The 20,003-nt window shown below is 40.1% G+C and overlaps 4 protein-coding genes and 1 long non-coding RNA gene across 7 annotated transcripts in view; 2 read left to right on the forward strand and 3 right to left on the reverse strand.

The window, feature by feature from the left end:
- Nucleotides 1-20,003, forward strand: part of LOC5510814 (phospholipase A2 A2-actitoxin-Cgg2a) — a 74,329-nt gene that overhangs the window by 50,289 nt on the left and 4,037 nt on the right. Inside the window, exon 1 of one of the 2 annotated variants that reach the window (XM_001631201.3) lies at nucleotides 17,784-18,742. The exons of the other annotated variant lie outside the window; for it this stretch is intronic. Coding sequence (XP_001631251.3) covers nucleotides 18,666-18,742 — 77 coding nt within the window. The 5' untranslated portion in view covers nucleotides 17,784-18,665. Of the gene's footprint in view, nucleotides 1-17,783; nucleotides 18,743-20,003 lie in introns of those variants that run through there. 2 annotated transcript variants of the gene reach the window in all.
- Nucleotides 81-1,986, forward strand: LOC125560656. Its single transcript, XM_048722684.1, has one exon. It carries the CDS (start codon nucleotides 588-590, stop codon nucleotides 1,578-1,580), a length of 993 nt encoding a protein of 330 aa, XP_048578641.1. The 5' UTR covers nucleotides 81-587; the 3' UTR covers nucleotides 1,581-1,986.
- LOC116617374 lies at nucleotides 2,194-3,605 on the reverse strand. 2 transcript variants are annotated; one of them, XM_032380052.2, is made up of 2 exons: nucleotides 2,841-3,604; nucleotides 2,194-2,397 (listed from the first exon to the last, which is right to left on the reverse strand). In XM_032380052.2, the coding sequence occupies exons 1-2, from the start codon at nucleotides 3,513-3,515 to the stop codon at nucleotides 2,347-2,349; spliced, it is 726 nt and encodes a 241-aa protein (XP_032235943.1). In that variant the 5' UTR covers nucleotides 3,516-3,604; the 3' UTR covers nucleotides 2,194-2,346. The 2 variants fall into 2 exon arrangements, with proteins under 2 accessions (XP_032235943.1, XP_048578640.1); XM_048722683.1 differs by having other exon boundaries at nucleotides 2,235-2,461; nucleotides 2,841-3,605.
- Nucleotides 5,496-11,553, reverse strand: LOC125560738. Its single transcript, XM_048723067.1, has 2 exons — nucleotides 11,377-11,553; nucleotides 5,496-11,305 (listed from the first exon to the last, which is right to left on the reverse strand). The coding sequence occupies exon 2, from the start codon at nucleotides 11,145-11,147 to the stop codon at nucleotides 5,496-5,498; it is 5,652 nt and encodes a 1,883-aa protein (XP_048579024.1). The 5' UTR covers nucleotides 11,148-11,305; nucleotides 11,377-11,553.
- On the reverse strand, nucleotides 13,784-17,489 carry LOC125560659. Its single transcript, XR_007306733.1, has 2 exons — nucleotides 15,811-17,489; nucleotides 13,784-15,628 (listed from the first exon to the last, which is right to left on the reverse strand). It is a non-coding gene; the product is annotated as an uncharacterized LOC125560659 (long non-coding RNA).

Genomic DNA, 20,003 nt, shown 5'->3' on the forward strand with positions numbered 1-20,003 from the left:
AGAGCAATAGTTTTTACTTGTAATGTAACGTAATGTTATGTTTGGCATTTGTATAGTGCACTTAAAGGGCCTATGGTACTATCTCGTTGCTACGAAACTCTGTTGCTACGAAAGGGAAAAGCGCTACATTCGGTTAAATAGACTAAAATTGCCGCGCGTCTTCCAACTTGGTTCCGTGGCCCAGTGTTTAGCACATTTGACTCGTAATGTGAATGTATTAGCGCCGGACATGGCAGCCAATTTGAAACTCGCAATGTTTTTCATCGCTTTTATCGCTGGGTCTTGGATGGGAAACCTCAAAGGCTGACTTGCCTTTGAAAACATCTGTATCAGTAAGCAAACTCAGTGGTTTTGTGAAGTATTGTTCTTGCAGTTGTAAAGCAAATGAACTTGGTAGATGTTGCCATGTGTCTGCCCTATTGCTGTTTATCAGCGATTATCTGGGAAAGCATGGATATGATGCAGTTGCACCATCCACTTCAAAAGATTGCCAGTGGAACAAAGGTAAAAAGAGGGCACGGAATCCAAAGCCTTTACCACAGACAAAGTATACATCAACATCCACAAAGAGAAGTAAGACTCAAGAAATGTATCAATTCGACCCACGGCCTGCAAAATACCATCAGCGTGTTAATTTTGATGGTGTAAATAATTTTGTTTCAGATCTATCCTCTTATAACCATTCAAAGGGTCAAACGTCCATGTGGGAAACTGTCTTCCACTATTTGTATTCAGATTTTATGTTAGAGAAAGACGACATTGCAGTGTATACTACATTAATTGATCAATTCGAAAATAATATCAGTTCTGCATTAAAAGATCTGCTAATCAGTGTGCCAGATCCTAAATGCTGTCAAGTACCCGGGACTGAAAAGCAAAGACATTCGTCAGTATGGTTCCAGGAAAGGTGGTTTCGAATTACAGCTTCAACTTGCAAAGAAATTGTTAATTTGTCTTTGTTTGAAAACGAGGATGGCTATAAACAAAGATTATTCAACTGGCTAGAAAATAAATTTTGGTTCAAGAAGAGTTTAACGACCCCGGACATGCTATATGGCATCGAAGAAGAACCAAAAGCAATTGCCTTATACGAGAAATGTCGAAATGCTACTGTTAACGAAAGTGGCTTGTGGGTTCATGCAGATTTTCCATACTTGGGAGCTTCACCCGATGGATTGATCTTTGTCGATGGTAAACTCGATGGGATAGTTGAAGTGAAGTGCTTGAAAATATTAAAGACCAGGACAGTAAAACAATTACTCGATGCAGCTTCAACTGAGCTAAAGGCAACAATAAACCAGCAGTGTTTCAAAATAAGTGACGAAAAGCTAGTTTTGCGCCCAACACATGCACATTATTATCAAGTCCAGTTGCAGCTTCTAATCACAAATGCTAATTATTGTGATTTTGTCCTACATTCTGGAGTTGGCGATCCCCACATAGAAAGAATAAGGAAGGATGAAAGAGTTCAGGGTGAAATAATCCATCATTGCTACAAAATTTGGAAAACTGTGTTGGTACCAGAATACTTTTTAATGAAGGTTCCCAGAAATTTATGCCCAGTCATTTTCAACTTTTAGCGTACAATACTGACAATCTTTGTATACCATTTAGCATACACGTTTTTTTTATAAGAAACTACACTCATTTTTTTCTATAAGAAACCCTGTTATAAGAAACCGTAGCTTATCCGCAGCTTATCCTCACTCCTGCGCAGTTCCAAAAAACCCTGTGAACCCGAATCGAAATAGTCTTGGGCAAGACTCCTTAAAACCTGACTACTTATATATGGGACTCTACTGTATCGAAGTAGGGGGTACAAAGTTATTGTGACCCCTTCTTGTTAATTTAAGTCTTCCATTAATACCAAATATTTATTTTTAAATTATAAAACATAAATTATCACTTGCATAGTAGATCTTGAAAATTTAACAGGCAACAGGACACAAAAATCAATTGGGATGCAATTGGCGCTAATACTAAAGGAATAGTACGATCAAGCAGTCTGAACTTTTTCAATCTCTCATTAAATCGTTCCACATGAATACGAGCTTTTGCAATGCGCTTTGTTAGAACAATGTCCTCTTTAGTGAATGATTCTCGTTTACCAAGAAATGGAGGAATAAATATTTTTGCTTGCAATGGCAATAACAGGTCTTGTACTGTAAATCCACACGCAAAATTCCACAGGTCTGAAAAACTTTAACATCATCTGCACTGCCTTCAAACAGATCTGATACAAACACTGCAGCTCCATTTGGATTTACAGCGATAAGGCATTTCATAGTTGTATGGTGCTTATATGCTGAATACATGTTACCTTGTTTTCCATAATCACGTGGAACCTCACATTTGAACTCTGTGCAGTCTATAGATGCTCTGATGTTTTTGAATTTCCTGAAAATTGCAGGTTTAGTTCTGTGAAATGCATGTCTCTCAGGAAACATCAAGTCCTCGTGGTCTTTAAAATGATGGAACAGAAACATAATCCATGTGATAAAAATATTACTTAAGTAAGTTGCACTCACTCCATAAAAATGAGACATTGTAACATAATTGAAACCTCTACGTAGTCTTAGGAGTGTTATAAAGAGTTGATACCTTATACTCAAACACTTTGGTTCTTTCTGTTCTTGCACATCTACTTTTTTGACACTGTTGCGATGTTTCCAGTATGCTAATTCAAATTTTGCCGGGCCAAGAAATTCATATAAAATGTCAAACTCTCTTGGAAATAAGCCAATAAAATATTTACTTTTGCTTTCATCTGCAAGTATAACATCAGCTGACATGAGATTTTCAACACTTTTAACAGTTTTAGCGTCTTCAATCAACATTACCTTGTTCCTAAGCATCATTGTTTCCACCTTTGCCCCTAGGATATGCCTATCATACACAGTTTGTGTTTCCTGATGTTTTTGAAATGGCTCCAGATTTTGATCATCAATTTCTAACTGTGTGTCATCGCGGGAACACGATTCATCTTCATCTTGACTCTCGAAGTTGTTATCATATAGGCCCGTGTCGTCTCCTAGCTTTCGTTTTCGAGTTGATGATGGGTGGCCTAGTAATAAAGTTCGTTCTTTCGGTGCCTTCCTTGTCTTATTAACCTTTGAAGTTGTTTCTTTTGAGGATGTAGCGATGATAGGATCTGGATTTATAACTGTTGGTCCATTTCCTCCAACAAAATGCAAGGAACAGATGTATGTGTTCTTCTTGATATGCGACAATGTAAATGATTTGCGACCGCAAGCGTGAATCCACCGCTTAAACTTCTCAGTTTTCTGCGTTTCTTGTTGCTTCTGCCAGTCAGTCATGCCATCTTTAAATGCTCCTGGCTTTGGAAAACGAATGAAATAAACATTTTCTGGCAGCCGTTCAGAATACCTTGAGTCAGAGTTGCATTTTCCCAAACAACAATGCTTTGTTGCTCCTTTTTTGGCAGCCATGACATGATGAAGAATGTTGGATGTTGTGTTTGTCCGCACTTCGATCCCAAACTGCTTTGCGCGCATGACGTAATATTTATTTTTAACTCTTGGCTAACGCGCTATTAAAGCCAATTGTCACGAGTGGTATTCTGTTAATTTCTTCCTGGAAATTGGTGCGATCTCAATCTAATTAACGTGGATGAAAGATCTTACTAAGACCCTTCATCTGTATGAGTTTGGTTTGATTCGGATCAATTGCTATCGAATTAAAGCCAATTGTCACGAGTGGTATTCTGTCAATTTCTTCCTGGAAATTGGTGCGATCTCAATCTAATTATCGTGGATGAAAGACCTTACCAAGACCCTTCATCTGTATCAGTTTGATTTGATTCGGATCAATTGCTATTGAATAGGAGCCAATTGTCACCAGTGGTATTCTGTTAATTATTTCCTGGAAATTGGTGCGATCTCAATCTAATTAACGTGAATGAGAGATCTAACGAAGACCTTGCATCTGTATGAGTTTGGTTTGATTCGGATCAATTGCTATCGAATTAAAGCCAATTGTCACCAGTGGTATTCTGTTAATTTCTTCCTGGAAATTCGTGCGATCTCAATCTAATTAACGTGGATGAAAGATCTTACCGGGATTAGGGCAAATCAGTGACCCATACTTTTCGAGCACGGCGCCCTAAACTTGAAAAATATGTAAATATATTATAAGTATTTTAGTAGGTTAACGTCTAATCTTGTTACTAGAAAAATATCAAAAGTGTTCGTGTTCAATTCTATAATATATAGATTTAGGCACTGCCTATAAGCGGAGCCAGCATAAACACCTTTTGTGTTGACTAATCAAAGGTATTAATGGGGGATCTTGATCCTGCTCTCTACTGAGAGTTATTTATTGTACCAACCAAATGGATCCAGGCCTTATTCAATAATTTAAATTATGCAGTACATCAAAGTTAACAAACACAATTCCTGGTGTGGATATGGCTGTCAAAGTTGTCAAGAGTCTAATGGTAAATTCTTATGTCCCATCATAGAAGTTCCAATATGAATATCTTTTTTTTGATCAAAACAATACTCCCACAAGCTTTGCCCTTGTGCAGAAAATGTCATGGATGTAACAGCATTCCAAAGATTCAAAATAATATATTTAGACTGTTTAGGTGCCATACTGTGATTTTTATGTATTAATTTAGTGGCGATTCTCTCCTTTATTGGACCGAATATTCAGAAAAATGTCTTGAAATTAAAATCCAAAAATATATCTCCTTTCATGCATTACATATTGGTGCACCCCCCTTTACCATATAGCGGCCTTGTTGTTGTTGTAATTCAGATAGGTCAGATAGATGAGATGCTTCTGGATATGAACACAACTTTTATTTTCCACTTGTCGATATTCACGGGTAAAGTTCTACACGAGTTTCAACTTCAAAATTATCACGAATTACCACGAGATTCGCTGAAATAAACAAATACTGAAGATGAAAATTATGGCAATTTCCGCTAATTATACAAACGCATGATACTTACACGGGTGCGGAATCCATCCAAAAACAAATCCATACAATATTCATTAGATTCAGGTCAAAAACTCCAATAAAAAAACTCCAGGAAATTATCGACGAACTGAAAACGTTTTGCACGAGGCTATGCGACCGCGCAAAGCTCGGAACCAGGCCTCTAACACAGGGAGCCCGGATAATGGCGACAACATCCCGCCCCCCATGAACTCCTGCGGAGGAGGTTCATAACTATAAACGTATTGTCATAACGCTAATGTCCGTTCTATATTACACTATCTACGTCTGTCCCTTGAGTCTCCAATCCGATCCGTATCTAGACATCCTCATCCTCGGCTTCCAGCAGACACAACTTGGTTACCGGGCGCTTGTAGGTCGTCCCTTTACCGCGCACCTCTGCACTCCTTACCAATCCATCCACGCCAGGAAACACATTAATCACGCGCGCAAGAGGCCAGTTGTTTCGTCCAACGTTGTCGTCCGCAACGAGCACTATATCTCCGACGTGTAGGTTTCGCTGTTTCCTGTTCTACTTGCTTCGAACTTGCAAGGAAGGAATGTACTCTTTCAACCAGCGACGCCAGTAGTGGTTAGCAAGTAATTGCGCTTGTCTCCACCGCTTCCGACTGTACTTATCTGCCCGTTCATCCGTATCCGTAGGAAGATTCATCGTAGGTCGCACGTTCAGAAAGTGATTGGGCGTAAGAGGATCCTCATCATCAGGATTCTCTGGATTCCGGGTTAGCGGTCTTGAATTCGCGATACGTTCTGCCTCAGTAAACACGGTGGTCAGCACTTCATCGTTGAGGGGGTTCTTCCCCAGGATCGCCTTCAGACTTCGCTTGACGACTCTCACCATCCTCTCCCACACGCCTGACATGTGGGTGGCTCCAGGTGGATTAAAGATCCACTTGCATCCTTTCGCAGAACACTCACGTCCGATCTTGTCATGATCCATTCCTTCCAGATGTTCACGTATCTCCCGATCAGCTCCCACAAAATTGGACCCGTTATCCGACCACAGTTCCACAACATGGCCCCTGCGATTCAGGAACCTCATCAGAGCGAGTATGAAATCATCCGTCTCTAGCGACTTAGCTAACTCGAGATGAACTGCTCGGGAGTTCATGCAAACAAAGATAGCTCCCCAGCGCTTCTCAGTCACTCTTCCTCTTCCTCGCTTAACATATAGCGGTCCAAAATAGTCAATACCTGTATACGTAAAGGGTGGCTCGTAAGGGATCATCCGAATTCTAGGTAGATCTCCCATCTCTTGCTTCAAAGTAGTTCTTCTTTGCTTGCGACAATGAATGCATCTTCCAAGAACAGCCTTGATGGCCACTCTCGCTTTCACAATCCAAAACTGCTCTCTCAGCAGGGATAGTACTTGTTCCACGCCACAATGACCGTTGCTTTCGTGTAGGTGGCGGATCAAGATAGTAGTGATATGACTCTGTTTCGGCAATATCATGGGATTCTTGGCATCATCACTCATCGGTGCCATCGAGATCCTTCCTCCAACTCTCATAACTTCATCGCCTTTCATGACCGGCTTAAGCTTCAAGATAGCACTAGCAACATTCACCTCCTTTCCTGCCTTCAGAGCCTTCACTTCTTCAGGGAAACTTTCCCGCTGTACTAGTACAGCTATTCGTCGCTTGGCGCGTTCTATGTCGTCTGGACTTAGCTTGTTCTCTGACTCTCCAGGTGTCTTTTCAGTAGGCTTTGCATGCTTTCTTATCTTCAACCACTCCACAAACTTCATTACCCACGCAACCTTTCGAATGGTCTTCATCCAATCAGAAGTGTCGGTTAGAAGCTTTTCCAGGCCATCTCCTGGCTCCAGGTCAGTGAAGAACACTTCTTTCTTTATCTCCAGACTTTCTTCAGACAGGGAATCAAATTTATTATCTGGCCATTGATCTTCTGACTCTCTCAAGAAACTCGGACCATTAAGCCATCGCTCATCCCGGAGAAACTCATCTATGGTTAGACCTCGACTTACTTCGTCGGAAGGATTTAGTTTTCCCGGACAGTGTCGCCATTGGTCAGGATTAGTCGCTTCGCGAATCTCTGTAACCCTGTTGGCTACATACGTCTGGAATCTGCGGGTTTCATTATTGATATAGTTAAGTGTTATCATCGAATCAGTCCAAAACACGACTCTGTCAGGCTTCAGGTCCAGTTCTCGGCGAACTGCTTGGTCCACCCGTGTTGCCAGTAGGGCTCCTTGTAGCTCCAGCCTTGGGATGGTTGAGCCTTTAATAGGTGCATTCCTTGACTTTCCGGCGACGAAAGCACACTCCACCATTCCGTCCGGGTACTCGATTCGTAAGTAGCTTACTGACCCGTATCCTGCCTCCGAGGCATCACTAAAGTGATGGAGTTGTAGTCCAACACCTTCATGGTCTGGCCTGCTGAAGTAGCATCGGGGGATGGACAAATCTTCAAGCCGTACAAGTTCCCTTTTCCATGTCTGCCACTGACGCAGAATGTCTCCACTGAGCGGCTCGTCCCATGGTGCCTTCCGCCTCCATAGGGCTTGCATGATCTGCTTGCCACGCATTATCACTGGTGCAGCAAAGTTCAAAGGGTCAAAGACAGAGCTGATTGTCGATAGTACTCCTCTCATAGTATCAGCCTTCTCAGTGTTGCTCACCTTGAACCCGAAGGTGTCTGTCTCCACGTTCCATCTAACTCCAAGTGCCCGCTCGACTGGGAGTTCATCAAGATCTAAATCAAGCGTTGGTGCTGCCCTCTTCTCGATAGGCACTTCAGCAAGGACCTCCCTACTGTTACTCATAAACTTTGTGAGGTTAAACCCTCCTCTACCACAAAGTTCGGTTAACTCGTTCGCAAGCGTGACTGCACTCGCACTCGTGTCTACGCTTTTTAGTACATCATCCACATAAAAATTATGCAGGACAGTTTCGATGGTGGTATCTCCAAAGTCACCAGCATTGTCAGTTGTAGTTTTCTTGAGTGTCCAGTTGGCTGCACAAGGCGAGTCGGTTGCCCCAAAGACATGCACGTTCATGGCATATTCTTCTGGAGGGTCATCAGAGCTTTTGTCCCACCAAAGAAATCGCAGAGAATCTTGGTCTTCTTCTCTAACTCCGACCTGAAGGAACATCCCTTCTATATCAGCTACCAATGCAACATTGTCCTCCCTGAACCGTAGGAGCACCCCAGTCAGGCTGTTTGTACAATCAGGTCCATGTAACAAGTTCTTATTCAACGAAGTACCTTGGTACTCTGATGCAGCATCAAAAATTATCCTCAGCTTACCAGGTTTGTTGATATTCGTCACTGCAAAATGAGGTAAGTACCAAGTTCTCGGTCCAGTCTCTTGTGCTTCTTCTGGGCTGAGTTTGCGTGCATGCCCTTTAGTGATATACTTCTCCATGGCTGCTCGATACTTCTCCTCCAATCCAGGCTCTCGTGAAAACTTACGCTTCAGACTATTCAGTCTTTTATCGGCTTCATTCCGGTTATTAGGTAGGGTCACATCATCATCCCGCCACAGGAGGCCTGTTTCATAGTGACCATCACGCTTAGTAATGGTCTTCTCCAACTTATCGATAGCCTTCCTGTCTTCCCTGGACAGATGGTGCGATATAAAACTTGGGGATCCCTTGTCCGTCCCAACACTCTTTGTACCGAAACTCTCCAAATCCCAGAACCGCTCAATCTGATGCTGAAGTTCTTTCTTATAATCAGCAAAGTTCAGGTTTACTTCCTTGCATGAGGTCTCCCCTTGAAGGGTTCCTGTAATTACCCATCCAAGAGGACCTCTCAAAGCCTTCAAATCACTGGCTTTCGTCGCTGGTCTACGCACTTCAAACACCTCATGCGCATAGCCAACGTCCTTTCCTATCAGAACCGAAACCTTAGGCATGTCTACCGAGGGAATCTCAATATCCCTCAGATGCGGGTGTGCCTCTCTGTCAATATCTTTAGGAAGACACTTTTCGTTGACATTGAATTTCTTCGTTACCAAACCCTCAGTTACGGGAATTATATCCCCTTCACCACTTGCGTGTTGCAGTTCAAACTCCACAACCTCTATCTGTTCCTTACTACTTCCCATCATGGTGGTGATGGATATTTCCTCAGTATGACCTTTAAGTTCGAGTTTCGCTGAAACCTCCGAGCTTATCATAGTTCCTCTTGAGCCATTATCCAGTAACCCATACGTTGTCAGAGAGTTCCCATTTGGGGCAATCAATTTAACTGGTACAACATGTAGTAACACCGTTTTTGTGGCTCTTTCAGAAAATGTTGCGTATTGCTCGGTTTGCCTGTGTGGCTCCCCACCCCGGGTGCCCTGAGCATGGTCTCTTCTAGGGGGTCCCTCGGTCGTCCCCTCCCCTGCGCTCGAGTTAAGTTCTTTGGGAGGGTCATCTTTAGCTCTAGGGGGGTTATGTAACAAGGTGTGGTGTTTTCGCTCACTTTTGCAGTTACAAAAAATGGTTGTATGGCATCTGTCCCTCATATGTCCTGGCCTAAGGCATATATGACACAATCTCTTCTCCTTTACCAGTCGCCAACGGCCGGGTAAGTCCCTTCCCTTGAAATTTGCACAGTCTGAAAGCCTATGTTCTCCTTGACAGCAAGGACAGGTCTTAATTGGGGCTTGTTTACCCATAGTAGTTTCAGGGGGTGAGCCTTCCATGTCTGTTTTAAAGACAGAAGTCTGTTTCTGGTAGTTCTTGCCTTTCCCACCCTGCTCGGGTCTTTTATCACCACCACCCTTGTTCTCACTCATGCTTAGGTTAACAAAACCTGGGTCATTCTTTATGGCTGCTTGCCTCTTCACATAATCTGCCAAATCTGAAATCTTAGGGATACCCCCCTTTTCTCTTATCTTGTAGGATACATCACCCCATTTATTTACTAAATACTGGGGAAGCCTTCTAACTATCTGTTTCATGTTTGAGATGGTACTGGCTTCAATAGCATATTCCCCAACAAGTTTCTTTGAGGCTGATTCAAGTTGCTCTGCAAAATCCCTCAGTCCCTTATAATCATGATTGTTCAATCTTGGGCCTCTGGTCAAATTGTCAATACAAGAAGCAGCGACGGTCGCTGGCTGCCCATATCGGTCTTCCAAAATATCAACTATCACTGAATAGCTGCAACCGGAAACCCTTTCCACAACTTCAAAAGCCTCCCCCGAGAGGAACTTCGGTAGGAATTCAACCTTTTGTGAATCACTTAAAATTTCATCTTCTAAATTATCTCTCAATCTCTTCCTAAAATTAGGAAAGTCACTTGGATTCCCAGAGAACTTAACAGGTTGCATGGCTTGGAGCATGGTCAGCTTTAACATGATATCAGTACTGTTCACGGGAAGAAAACCAAACGGGGTTTTCCTATAACTACTAGGGGGGGCTTCTTGGTCATTAATCTGGGGTTTTCTCTCAGGAATGGGGTCTTTAGGATGGGAAGGGCCCTCCATTAGCTTAGGTGTGTCTGGTCTAGGATTATCAGGAATGGGGTCACATTGCTCGGTCCATTTCATTAGCTTTTCCTCTTGAGACATGGGTGGCATGACCCCTACATCCCCTTTATACTCTTCTGACACACAACTATCAGACTCACTCCCTCTCTCTTCTAATAACTCAGCTTCCTTTTCTGCGATTTGAACCTGGAACTTGAGCTTACATGCTCTCGCTTTCTGTTCATATTCCAATTCTATTTTCTTACGTTCCAGATCCATTCGATGCTGAGCTATCTCTTCTTCTTGTTGCAAAAGAAGCTTTTTCATTTCTATTTTCTCTCTTAATTTCCTAGACCTACTAGACAGCCTTGACTTAGTTGAGTTTGACTTTCCTTTCTTCAAACGTTCATTTGCCAATTTAGTAGTAGTTTCACACTCATTACGAGTTTCTTCAAATTTCTCTTTCACTCTGTTGAATTCATCGGTTGCCAATTCTTCCAAAATGTACGACTGATAGCAGTCCTCATAGTTATTCAAAGCCGACTGTAATTCATTCAAGGCTGTCTGTATTTCATTGGCTCTAGAGGGATCATCAAGACAAGTTTTGAGCTCTTTCATGTGAATACTCACGCGCCCTAGGTAGCCTCCTAGGGACCTTTTCTTGCTTTCTATTCGTTCGACTTCACTACTAGCTTCGTTTTCACTCATGTTTCCAAGATAATAATCCTCAGTGTTCATTTACTCTGCCGTCGAATGATGTTGTAATTCAGATAGGTCAGATAGATGAGATGCTTCTGGATATGAACACAACTTTTATTTTCCACTTGTCGATATTCACGGGTAAAGTTCTACACGAGTTTCAACTTCAAAATTATCACGAATTACCACGAGATTCGCTGAAATAAACAAATACTGAAGATGAAAATTATGGCAATTTCCGCTAATTATACAAACGCATGATACTTACACGGGTGCGGAATCCATCCAAAAACAAATCCATACAATATTCATTAGATTCAGGTCAAAAACTCCAATAAAAAAACTCCAGGAAATTATCGACGAACTGAAAACGTTTTGCACGAGGCTATGCGACCGCGCAAAGCTCGGAACCAGGCCTCTAACACAGGGAGCCCGGATAATGGCGACAACAGTTGTTGGTGGCCTACTCCCAAATGAATGCAATGAAGAAAAAACAGATTGAAAATGCTAACTTCTAATTTCAAACCAAACCCTTTCATTGATTTATGTTTGGGGTAGAGAGGAATCAAAGAATATCAATTGACTAAAAAATAATCGACGGGAGAGGAGATATAAAGTGAATTGACTCAACTTGAAAGGTTTGGTGAAAAAAATATAACAGTAACTAAAATAATTTGATTGAGCATTTCTTGACATTTCCCCTTTCCCATTATCTTAACCCTTTCACCACCACAGGCCTCTAAAGAGGCCATGTCTTTGCTATCCAAGCTATGTGAACAGAATTCAATTATTGAAAAAGAACAAGGCTGTTGCTAGTGTTATAAAGTTTAAGTATCTTGCCCTAAAAAACTCTTCCCCTTAATAAAAGTTCCATTAATGTACATTTGTAAAGCTACATTCTGACAAGCTTTGTTCTTGCGAAGAACAATGGATGAAACAGGATTTCAAAGATGGAATATAGTGTCAGACACAATTTTAGATAAGATGCAATGCTGAAGATTTAATGTACCATTTTAAGTGGTGATTTTCCATCCCCATGGGAATTAATATCTACAAATATACATCCAGTAATGCATTTTATTTTGGTGTTTTGAGAAACCCTGGATCTAACTATTTCAATGAAATAAATCTATACATCTAAAATAAATGTAATGGGCAAGAGACTTGGAAAGAAAATCCTAAAAAGAAAATATAAGTGAAAGTAATAAATGAAAATTTCTAATTTAAAAATCAAATCAGTTCATTAATTTATTTTTGGTGTAGAGGGGAAATAGCAAAGAGCATCAATTGCATAAAAATAGTCAACAGGGAGAAGAAAAAGGAAGAAATATAAATCTTCCTTAAATGTTTGGAAAGAAAATATAATAACAATAATGTGATAATTATATTCAGTACTTTTCTAAAATAACCCCCTTCCCATCATCTTTAGGTTGATAGAAAACTGTTTTCTTCACAGATTTATTATTTAAAAAGCAAAAGTTTGTTTTAAGTTTTATATTATATAAGTATCTTGTTCTAAAAAAACCTATGAGTGTGTACTGCTGAATCACATAGTAATGAACTAGTCATTTGCGCCACCTCTCTTTTGGTCCCGCAGAAGTCAGGGGTTAATGTGGGGTTTTAGACCACTTTTTAACCAGAATATGTCAAGAGAGGTGGTGGTATTGACTGTTTTTGACTCTTAACTTGGAAACAGGCTTTTATTAAAGTTTAATCCCCCACCCTTCCCTGGGACCATGGGTGTGGGTTATCAAATGACTAGGAATAAGAACATCCTACTGTTCTCTTCAAGACATGATTTTTTATTCTCATGTCTTCCAGTCTTTAGCATTCATCTTGGCCCTCAGGCAGTTCCTGGTTCATTAAAGAGTGAAAACAATTATTTATTATTTCTTTCAAAACGATCTTTTTATCAAGCCATTTATAATCTAACTAATTTTCCACAACTATTTGAAAAAAGAATAAACACATGAGATGCAAGATGCAGACAATAACAACAATACATAGAAAATAGGGTTTTTTATCCTTGGTAAGGAAAATTTCTCTTGTAAGTTGAAAAAGCTGCTGTATCCTCTAAGGATATGTATCTTCTTAGAACTAAGAGCACAGGATAAAAAGACAAGAACGGTCTTTTTTTAGCAGTATTTGACAAATGCAACACGATATTGGTTAGCCTTTATGAAATATCTCAACACAATCAATCTGCCCTGAAGAAGTCTTATTAAAGACGAATTCCAGTTTTTGTTGTATTGTATTTTATTCAACACAATCAAGAATATAGATAAAACGAAGAATGTCAAAACAAAACCTGTCATGCTCAAATAATTTGATTACTAAGTTAAGTACTCGCATTCTCAAAGCATACAAAAAGGACAACAAAAAGCCTAATATCTGTCATATCCTCAATAGACAATGCAAATCGTCGTCCGAAACTCACCTTGCATTGTTTTTTTTTTTTTTTTTTTTTTTTTTTTGGTCGCTTTCTTGTGGTTCTGTTCGCTTTTTAATGTGAACTGTTACTTGCTTAAATTTACTAGCTGGCGAGTGACACCACAGGGTACCCGCGCGATGACCACAAAAACCAAGTCGCATACCTATACCATATTTCTATGCCTATGGGGCTACGCGCGCGGCCTGCAGCCGCGCTTGGCTCCGCTATTATGAGAAACATGAAAGTAATAATAAGTTTAATTCAACCTCTCGAAGTATCGGCTGGATTACAGGTGAGTCAGAGATACAAGTAAGCACTACAACAAAGTACAATTAATTTAAATGTAATCAGCATATTTAACAGTAACGAACTCGTTGAAACGACTCGTATTGATAGGCCTCTGATACGATGTAGATTTAGACCTGAGGTTATACCCTGAATCATGTGTAATGCGACGCCCTTTAATGATAGGAAAAAGAGGATTCTGTGGTTTGATTCTGGAAACGAACCGCCGGCATGCAATATTTCTTCGCTCGTGCATTTAAATGTAATCAGCATATTTAACAGTAACGAACTCGTTGAAACGACTCGTATTGATAGGCCTCTGATACGATGTAGATTTAGACCTGAGGTTATACCCTGAATCATGTGTAATGCGACGCCCTTTAATGATAGGAAAAAGAGGATTCTGTGGTTTGATTCTGGAAACGAACCGCCGGCATGCAATATTTCTTCGCTCGTGCAACGTTGGAAGGTTTGCAAGCGTGAGTGAACCCTCATAACTACGACCTGGGAAAGTAAATGTTCATTTCATACTATTTCATTCCTGTTACCTAAGTCACTTGGTAACGAGGTTTGAGACCTCGAGGGGTAAAAAAAAAATACTTAAAAAGTAATGTTTTTTTGTAAACTAAAAGTCGCTCCGGGTTAAAACTCCACGGGTTTCTTTGGTTTTCTGTTGAGTATCGCGGTGTTATTTACATACATTTAGGGCGCCTTTCAGGGAATGCGGCGCTTATTCATTTATGCTAAGATATAAGAGGGGTGAAAATTTATTTATAATGAGGCTGTCAATACATACTATATTGCCCCAATTTCCAACGGTTTTTTGCGTTTACCACCATAACTTTATAGAACACTTAGAATAGAACACTTTTGATATTTTTCCAGTAACAAGATTAGACGTTAACCTACTAAAATATTTATAATATATTTACATATTTTTCAAGTTTAGGGCGCCGTGCTCGAAAAGTATGGGTCACTGATTTGCCCTAATCCCGGTCTTCGTAAGATCTTTCATCAACGTTAATTACATTGAGATCGCTTTATTTTCCTGGAAGAAATTAACAGAATACCACTCGTGACAATTGGCTTTAATTTGATAGCAATTGATCCGAATCAAACTAAACTCATATAGATGAAAGGTCTTGGTAAGATCTCTTATCCACGTTAATTAGATTGAGATCGCACCAATTTCCAGGAAATAATTAACAGAATACCACTGGTGACAATTGTCTCTTATTCAATAGCAATTGATCCGAATCAAACTAAACTTACTCAGATGAAGGGTCTTGGTAAGATCTCTCATCCACGTTAATTAGATTGAGATCGCACCAATTCCCAGGAAGAAATTAACAGAATACCACTCGTGTCAATTGGCTCTTATTCAATAGCAATTGATCCGAATCAAACCAAACTCATACAGATGAAGTGTCTTAGTGAGGTCTTTCATCCACGTTAATTAGATTGAGATCGCACCAATTTCGCACCAACTGGTCGAACTCTCGTCCCCGCCTGTACATAGCCTTGCGTGACGAACTCCCGTCCCGCCAGTACATTGCCTTGCGTGACGAACTCTCGTCCCCGCCTGTACATAGCCTTGCGTGACGAACTCTCGTCCCCGCCTGTACATAGCCTTGTGTGACGAACTCTCGTCCCCGCCTGTACATAGCCTCGCGTGACGAACTCTCGTCCCCGCCTGTACATAGCCTCGCTTGACGAACTCTCGTCCCCGCCTGTACATAGACTCGAGTGACGAACTCTCGTCCCCGCCTGTACATAGTCTCGCGTGACGAACTCTCGTCCCCGCCTGAAAGAAATATTGATGCTCGTAATACACTTGTCATATAAAACGTTTACAGGAGAAAATTAATATCGAAGGAGCCACGATTAAGTACCCGCGGCGACTGAGTCCATAATGAGAAAACCGTGTTTGAAAATTTCAAAAAACACAAACGCAGAACGAAGAAAAGAGAAACCAACTTATATCACCTCCAAAACCTTCGGTTATTCTTATGACCTAGGCCTTTGGCCGCCTTGCGGCGGGTGGTCTTGTTTCTTCTTCTGTCCGAGCAAATGGGCTACCGGCTCCTCGCCCGGAACAACATTAACATCAGCTACTGCTACTAGATATTATACTTCAGCCATCTAAATGAAACAGTATTCATAGAAACAAGAAAATGATAATGGTAGAAGAGTTAAAACAAAATTAATCGAAACGGTACAACAACGATATAAATTTAGAGCAGACCAAGCATTTACCGTTCACCCCGCTTAAGTTGAGCAATTCAATAATTTATTCATATTCACTAATCTTATATACTCTGCTCTAATGTATTCAGCGTGAATAGCGTGAATAGCGTTCATTAGCCTTTATTACCCTAGTAATACAAACGAATTTTTGTTGAAGCATGCGTTCGTGACATCGATAACTGGATGACAAATATCAAGCTCAAATTGAATAAAGAAAAGATTGAGCTACTTACTCTTTGTGCTAAAGATCGTCCGCCCCCGGCAATAAAACTAGTCAATGCTTTTGCTGAAAATATTCTACTGAAATCATCTGCAAGGAATATTTGTATTATTTTTGACAAAAGCATGTCCCTTAAATAGCAAAAGTTACAAATATCTGCAAAGCGTGATTTTTCCATCTAAGAAACATAATCAAAATTCGTAACTGTTTATCCGTATCGGACACAGACACTCTTGATACATGCTTTGTCAATACTGTATGATGTGCGCCCCAAAAACTGACAAGACGAGTGTTAACATATCAAGCTATTGGACCACAGGGTTACCACTTTAAACTGGCTCAATCGCAGAGTATCAATCAGCTCATAACACAAACGAAAATCGTGTCTGCGAAAATTATATTGGTTGTTTTGTTCGAAAGGAAATACTTTTCAAAGTCGTATGACGTTCTGATATGCGATTTTTATTACACAACAGTTTTTAACTTGGCAAAAAGGACTCTCGAAAATCGCAGACACGATATTCATCTCGAGTTATCGACTAAAACAATGTTTTTAAACATGAACTCTCTACGATGAATTTCGTTGATATAATAGCTTCTTAAAGCACGCAGATTAAAGCGAAACTCATAGCAAAGTTATTTGCTGCTAAAGCTGTGTAAACATAAATGCGATTATGTGGCAATCTGTCAATACTCCATTCAGCGCCGACCAATCACGAGCAAGCTCCCGGTGAAGGGATGAGCAGTTAGCTGTTTTTCCACTGGGAATTACTTTAAATCCACAGACATATGCTGACATATTCCTTTCTATGAAAAATATACATCGAATTGGTAATGTTGAAAGTCTTTTGCGTTACAAAATTCAACATTCTTGGGTCAGTACGCAGCTCTTACAAGCTGCAATTTGATTGGGCAAATGAACAATATCCGCACCTCGACACAAAGAACGAGAAGAATAGAGACGAAAGAACTCCTTTGCAGAACAAAGATAATAGGAGACAGAGCAGCTGCGTACTTACATTCCTCGACGGTGTTAAACAGGCAATGGTTTTGAAGCTTGTTTGTAGCTTGGAATCGGCTGTTCTTAGAGGTACAACGATTAGATTTAAATACAATTTTTGTGAAATGTTCCGTTATGTTCTGTTATATAAATTAAACTAAATTAAGAGATAACAAATTACTTATGGTGCTCCGAAAACTGATAATTCTGAATTTTAGACCGTGAGAAAAAAAAAGAGCAAGTACACAGCTGCTTTGTCTCCTATTATCTTTGCTCTACAAAGGAGTTCTTTTGTCTCTATTCTTCTCGTTCTTTGTGTCGAGTTCAGCCGATCGTGACTAATGGTCCAACGGCTTCGGTAAAGGATACTCAAGGCTACTTACTCGTTTTATGAAATGCCTATCGAAAGGAATCACGAAAGTGTGGAATGCAAACAAAGGGAAGAGCTGTCACTGACGTCACATGCAGCACTTAGCTATGGGTATCAGCCATGTCGGACGAAATTCATAAAAGCCTTCCATACAAATTTAAGCAAAATCAGTAACAAAATCTACATGTTCTACACAACAACACAACACAATAGCTCGTATTAGTTAACAAATAATTTGTTTTCTAAGAGATCCTTACAATAAGAAACTATGTTTTTCGTGATTGTTCCCCTGATGTTTTACAGAGCAATGAAGAGGCAATTGACATAAGGTGCTCATCCTAGCGTTGGACATCCCCATGTATGACAAAGTGTATAAAAGCTTTCTTCTGTGCTTAGTCTCTGCGATCCTTCGCACAGAAAATGTTTATATTGTATATTCTACATAAACAACACACAAGGTGTGAGGAGTGACGCGTACCAGTTTATTGGAGACGATATTACAAGTATAGATGTAATGTAAAATATACAAACATGTTCATGTATCAACTAGCAGAAGACTGGGGAAAAACAACACCCCGGAAAAAAAACGACGCGTTATGCAAACCGGTAAAGTCAAGTGAAAGACGAATGTAATTAGCTAAACATTTAGGCATGAGTGAACCTCTAGGGAACGCGCAAGGCGCGAATTCCGAGTGCCCAACATAAACACATTTTCATATGCAAATTCAAGGCAACATCAAAAGATCTTACTCCAGCTACGCAAAAAATAGCTCGGACAATTCCACGAGTGCGGTATCTAGTAAATTTACTTAAAATGATCCTTACAATAAAAAACAATGCTTTTGTCGTTGTGATTATTTACCTTTTTTACTGCTGCCCTATGCTGCCACGCGAGACTGGGTTACAGAAGAACAAACGACGTGGTACAGAAGCGTGGAATATCCCCTAAGGGAACGAGATAACTAGGATAAATAGAAGCGGTTCAACACACATTCACACAGCGAATGAGCGGCACTCAGCAGCAGGCATTCCACGTCAGCAATTTCTTTCTGCTTTACAGCTTGAATTTCTGGAAAAAAAGGTAAGCAGTAGAGTCTTTATATTATTAAAGTTTGCATAACAGTTAGAACTTGGAAAGGAATCGGCATTTGAATGTCATAAAACTACATTATTACATTGACACCTTTTCCGTTGTTCTTGCAAGTCCTTTATTTCACTAAAATAGCTATTAAAAATTTACAATCTTAAATAACAGGGAAAATCTGGTGTTTAATATAAACTAACTAAATATGAATGAGGTTAATAAAAATATTACTTAATAAGGAGGAGTAGGTTAAATACTAGATATTAACCGTGAATACCAATGAAGGACCATCATTAAATCTTGAGTATAAATACTAGATATTAACCGTGAATACCAATGAAGGACCATCATTAAATCTTGAGTACAAATAAGCAAAAAAACACCACTCTTTCGCCACAGATTTAATAACAAAAACGATTCAATATTGACATTGCATCGATTCAATTGTCATGAAAGAAATTCAACAATAAGTTCAGCCAAATTTTTATGTGCAATTTTGGAAAAATTATTCCACCAGCAAAGTTAGGCTGTGGTGTGGCTTTCTGAGGCGTCTACTCAATCGTTACGCTTGTTCATTTTCGTCGACATAACAGTTCTGAAAGTAGATATTTGGCGTAATAAAAATTAGTCGCTCTTCTTCGCTATCATTGAGCTCCATTCTCGCAGCGTGCTCATACTCAAACTCTGAGTTCGAAAAATTTGCAATTCAACTCCACCTTTGAGAATTGAGTCCGTGAGTCCGTAAATTTGATTATGTACTGTATTGATCTAATGAGCTTTTCAAATTTGTGCAACCAACCACCAACTCTCCTGGGTTTTCTTGCATGTCAATAATAACCTGAACCATGTTTGTTTATTTTTTTTCCAAAAAAATTGAGTTTTGAGTTTTGTCTCTTTTCCCACAGTTTAAATTGTTATTTACTAGGTGAATATTGTGTAATAAGCCAGTTAAATGCTCCCTCGAGCTGTTATACGGCGAAGTGCCTCTGTCCTTGGTATTTAACCATTACTTATGCATTTGAAACGGCACATGGCGTGTATGGTATGGCGTGCAAAACGCCTAAGCCGTGCAAAATAGAATGGACCGGTGTAATTTGATTTAGACGCCGGTTTTTTCATTTTCCAAACACCTTCTATTTTAACGGTGCATGAGAAGAACGGCGTTTAAACTAAACCTAGGTGAACTTTTAGATCTTGCACGAGCAAAAGCTCTACTAACAGGGTTTTAACTTGAATACCATTTGCTTAAAAAGTTCAT

The sequence above is a fragment of the Nematostella vectensis genome, chromosome 15 (assembly GCF_932526225.1).
Source record: "Nematostella vectensis chromosome 15, jaNemVect1.1, whole genome shotgun sequence".
In the NCBI taxonomy this organism is placed as follows: Eukaryota; Metazoa; Cnidaria; class Anthozoa; order Actiniaria; family Edwardsiidae; genus Nematostella; species Nematostella vectensis.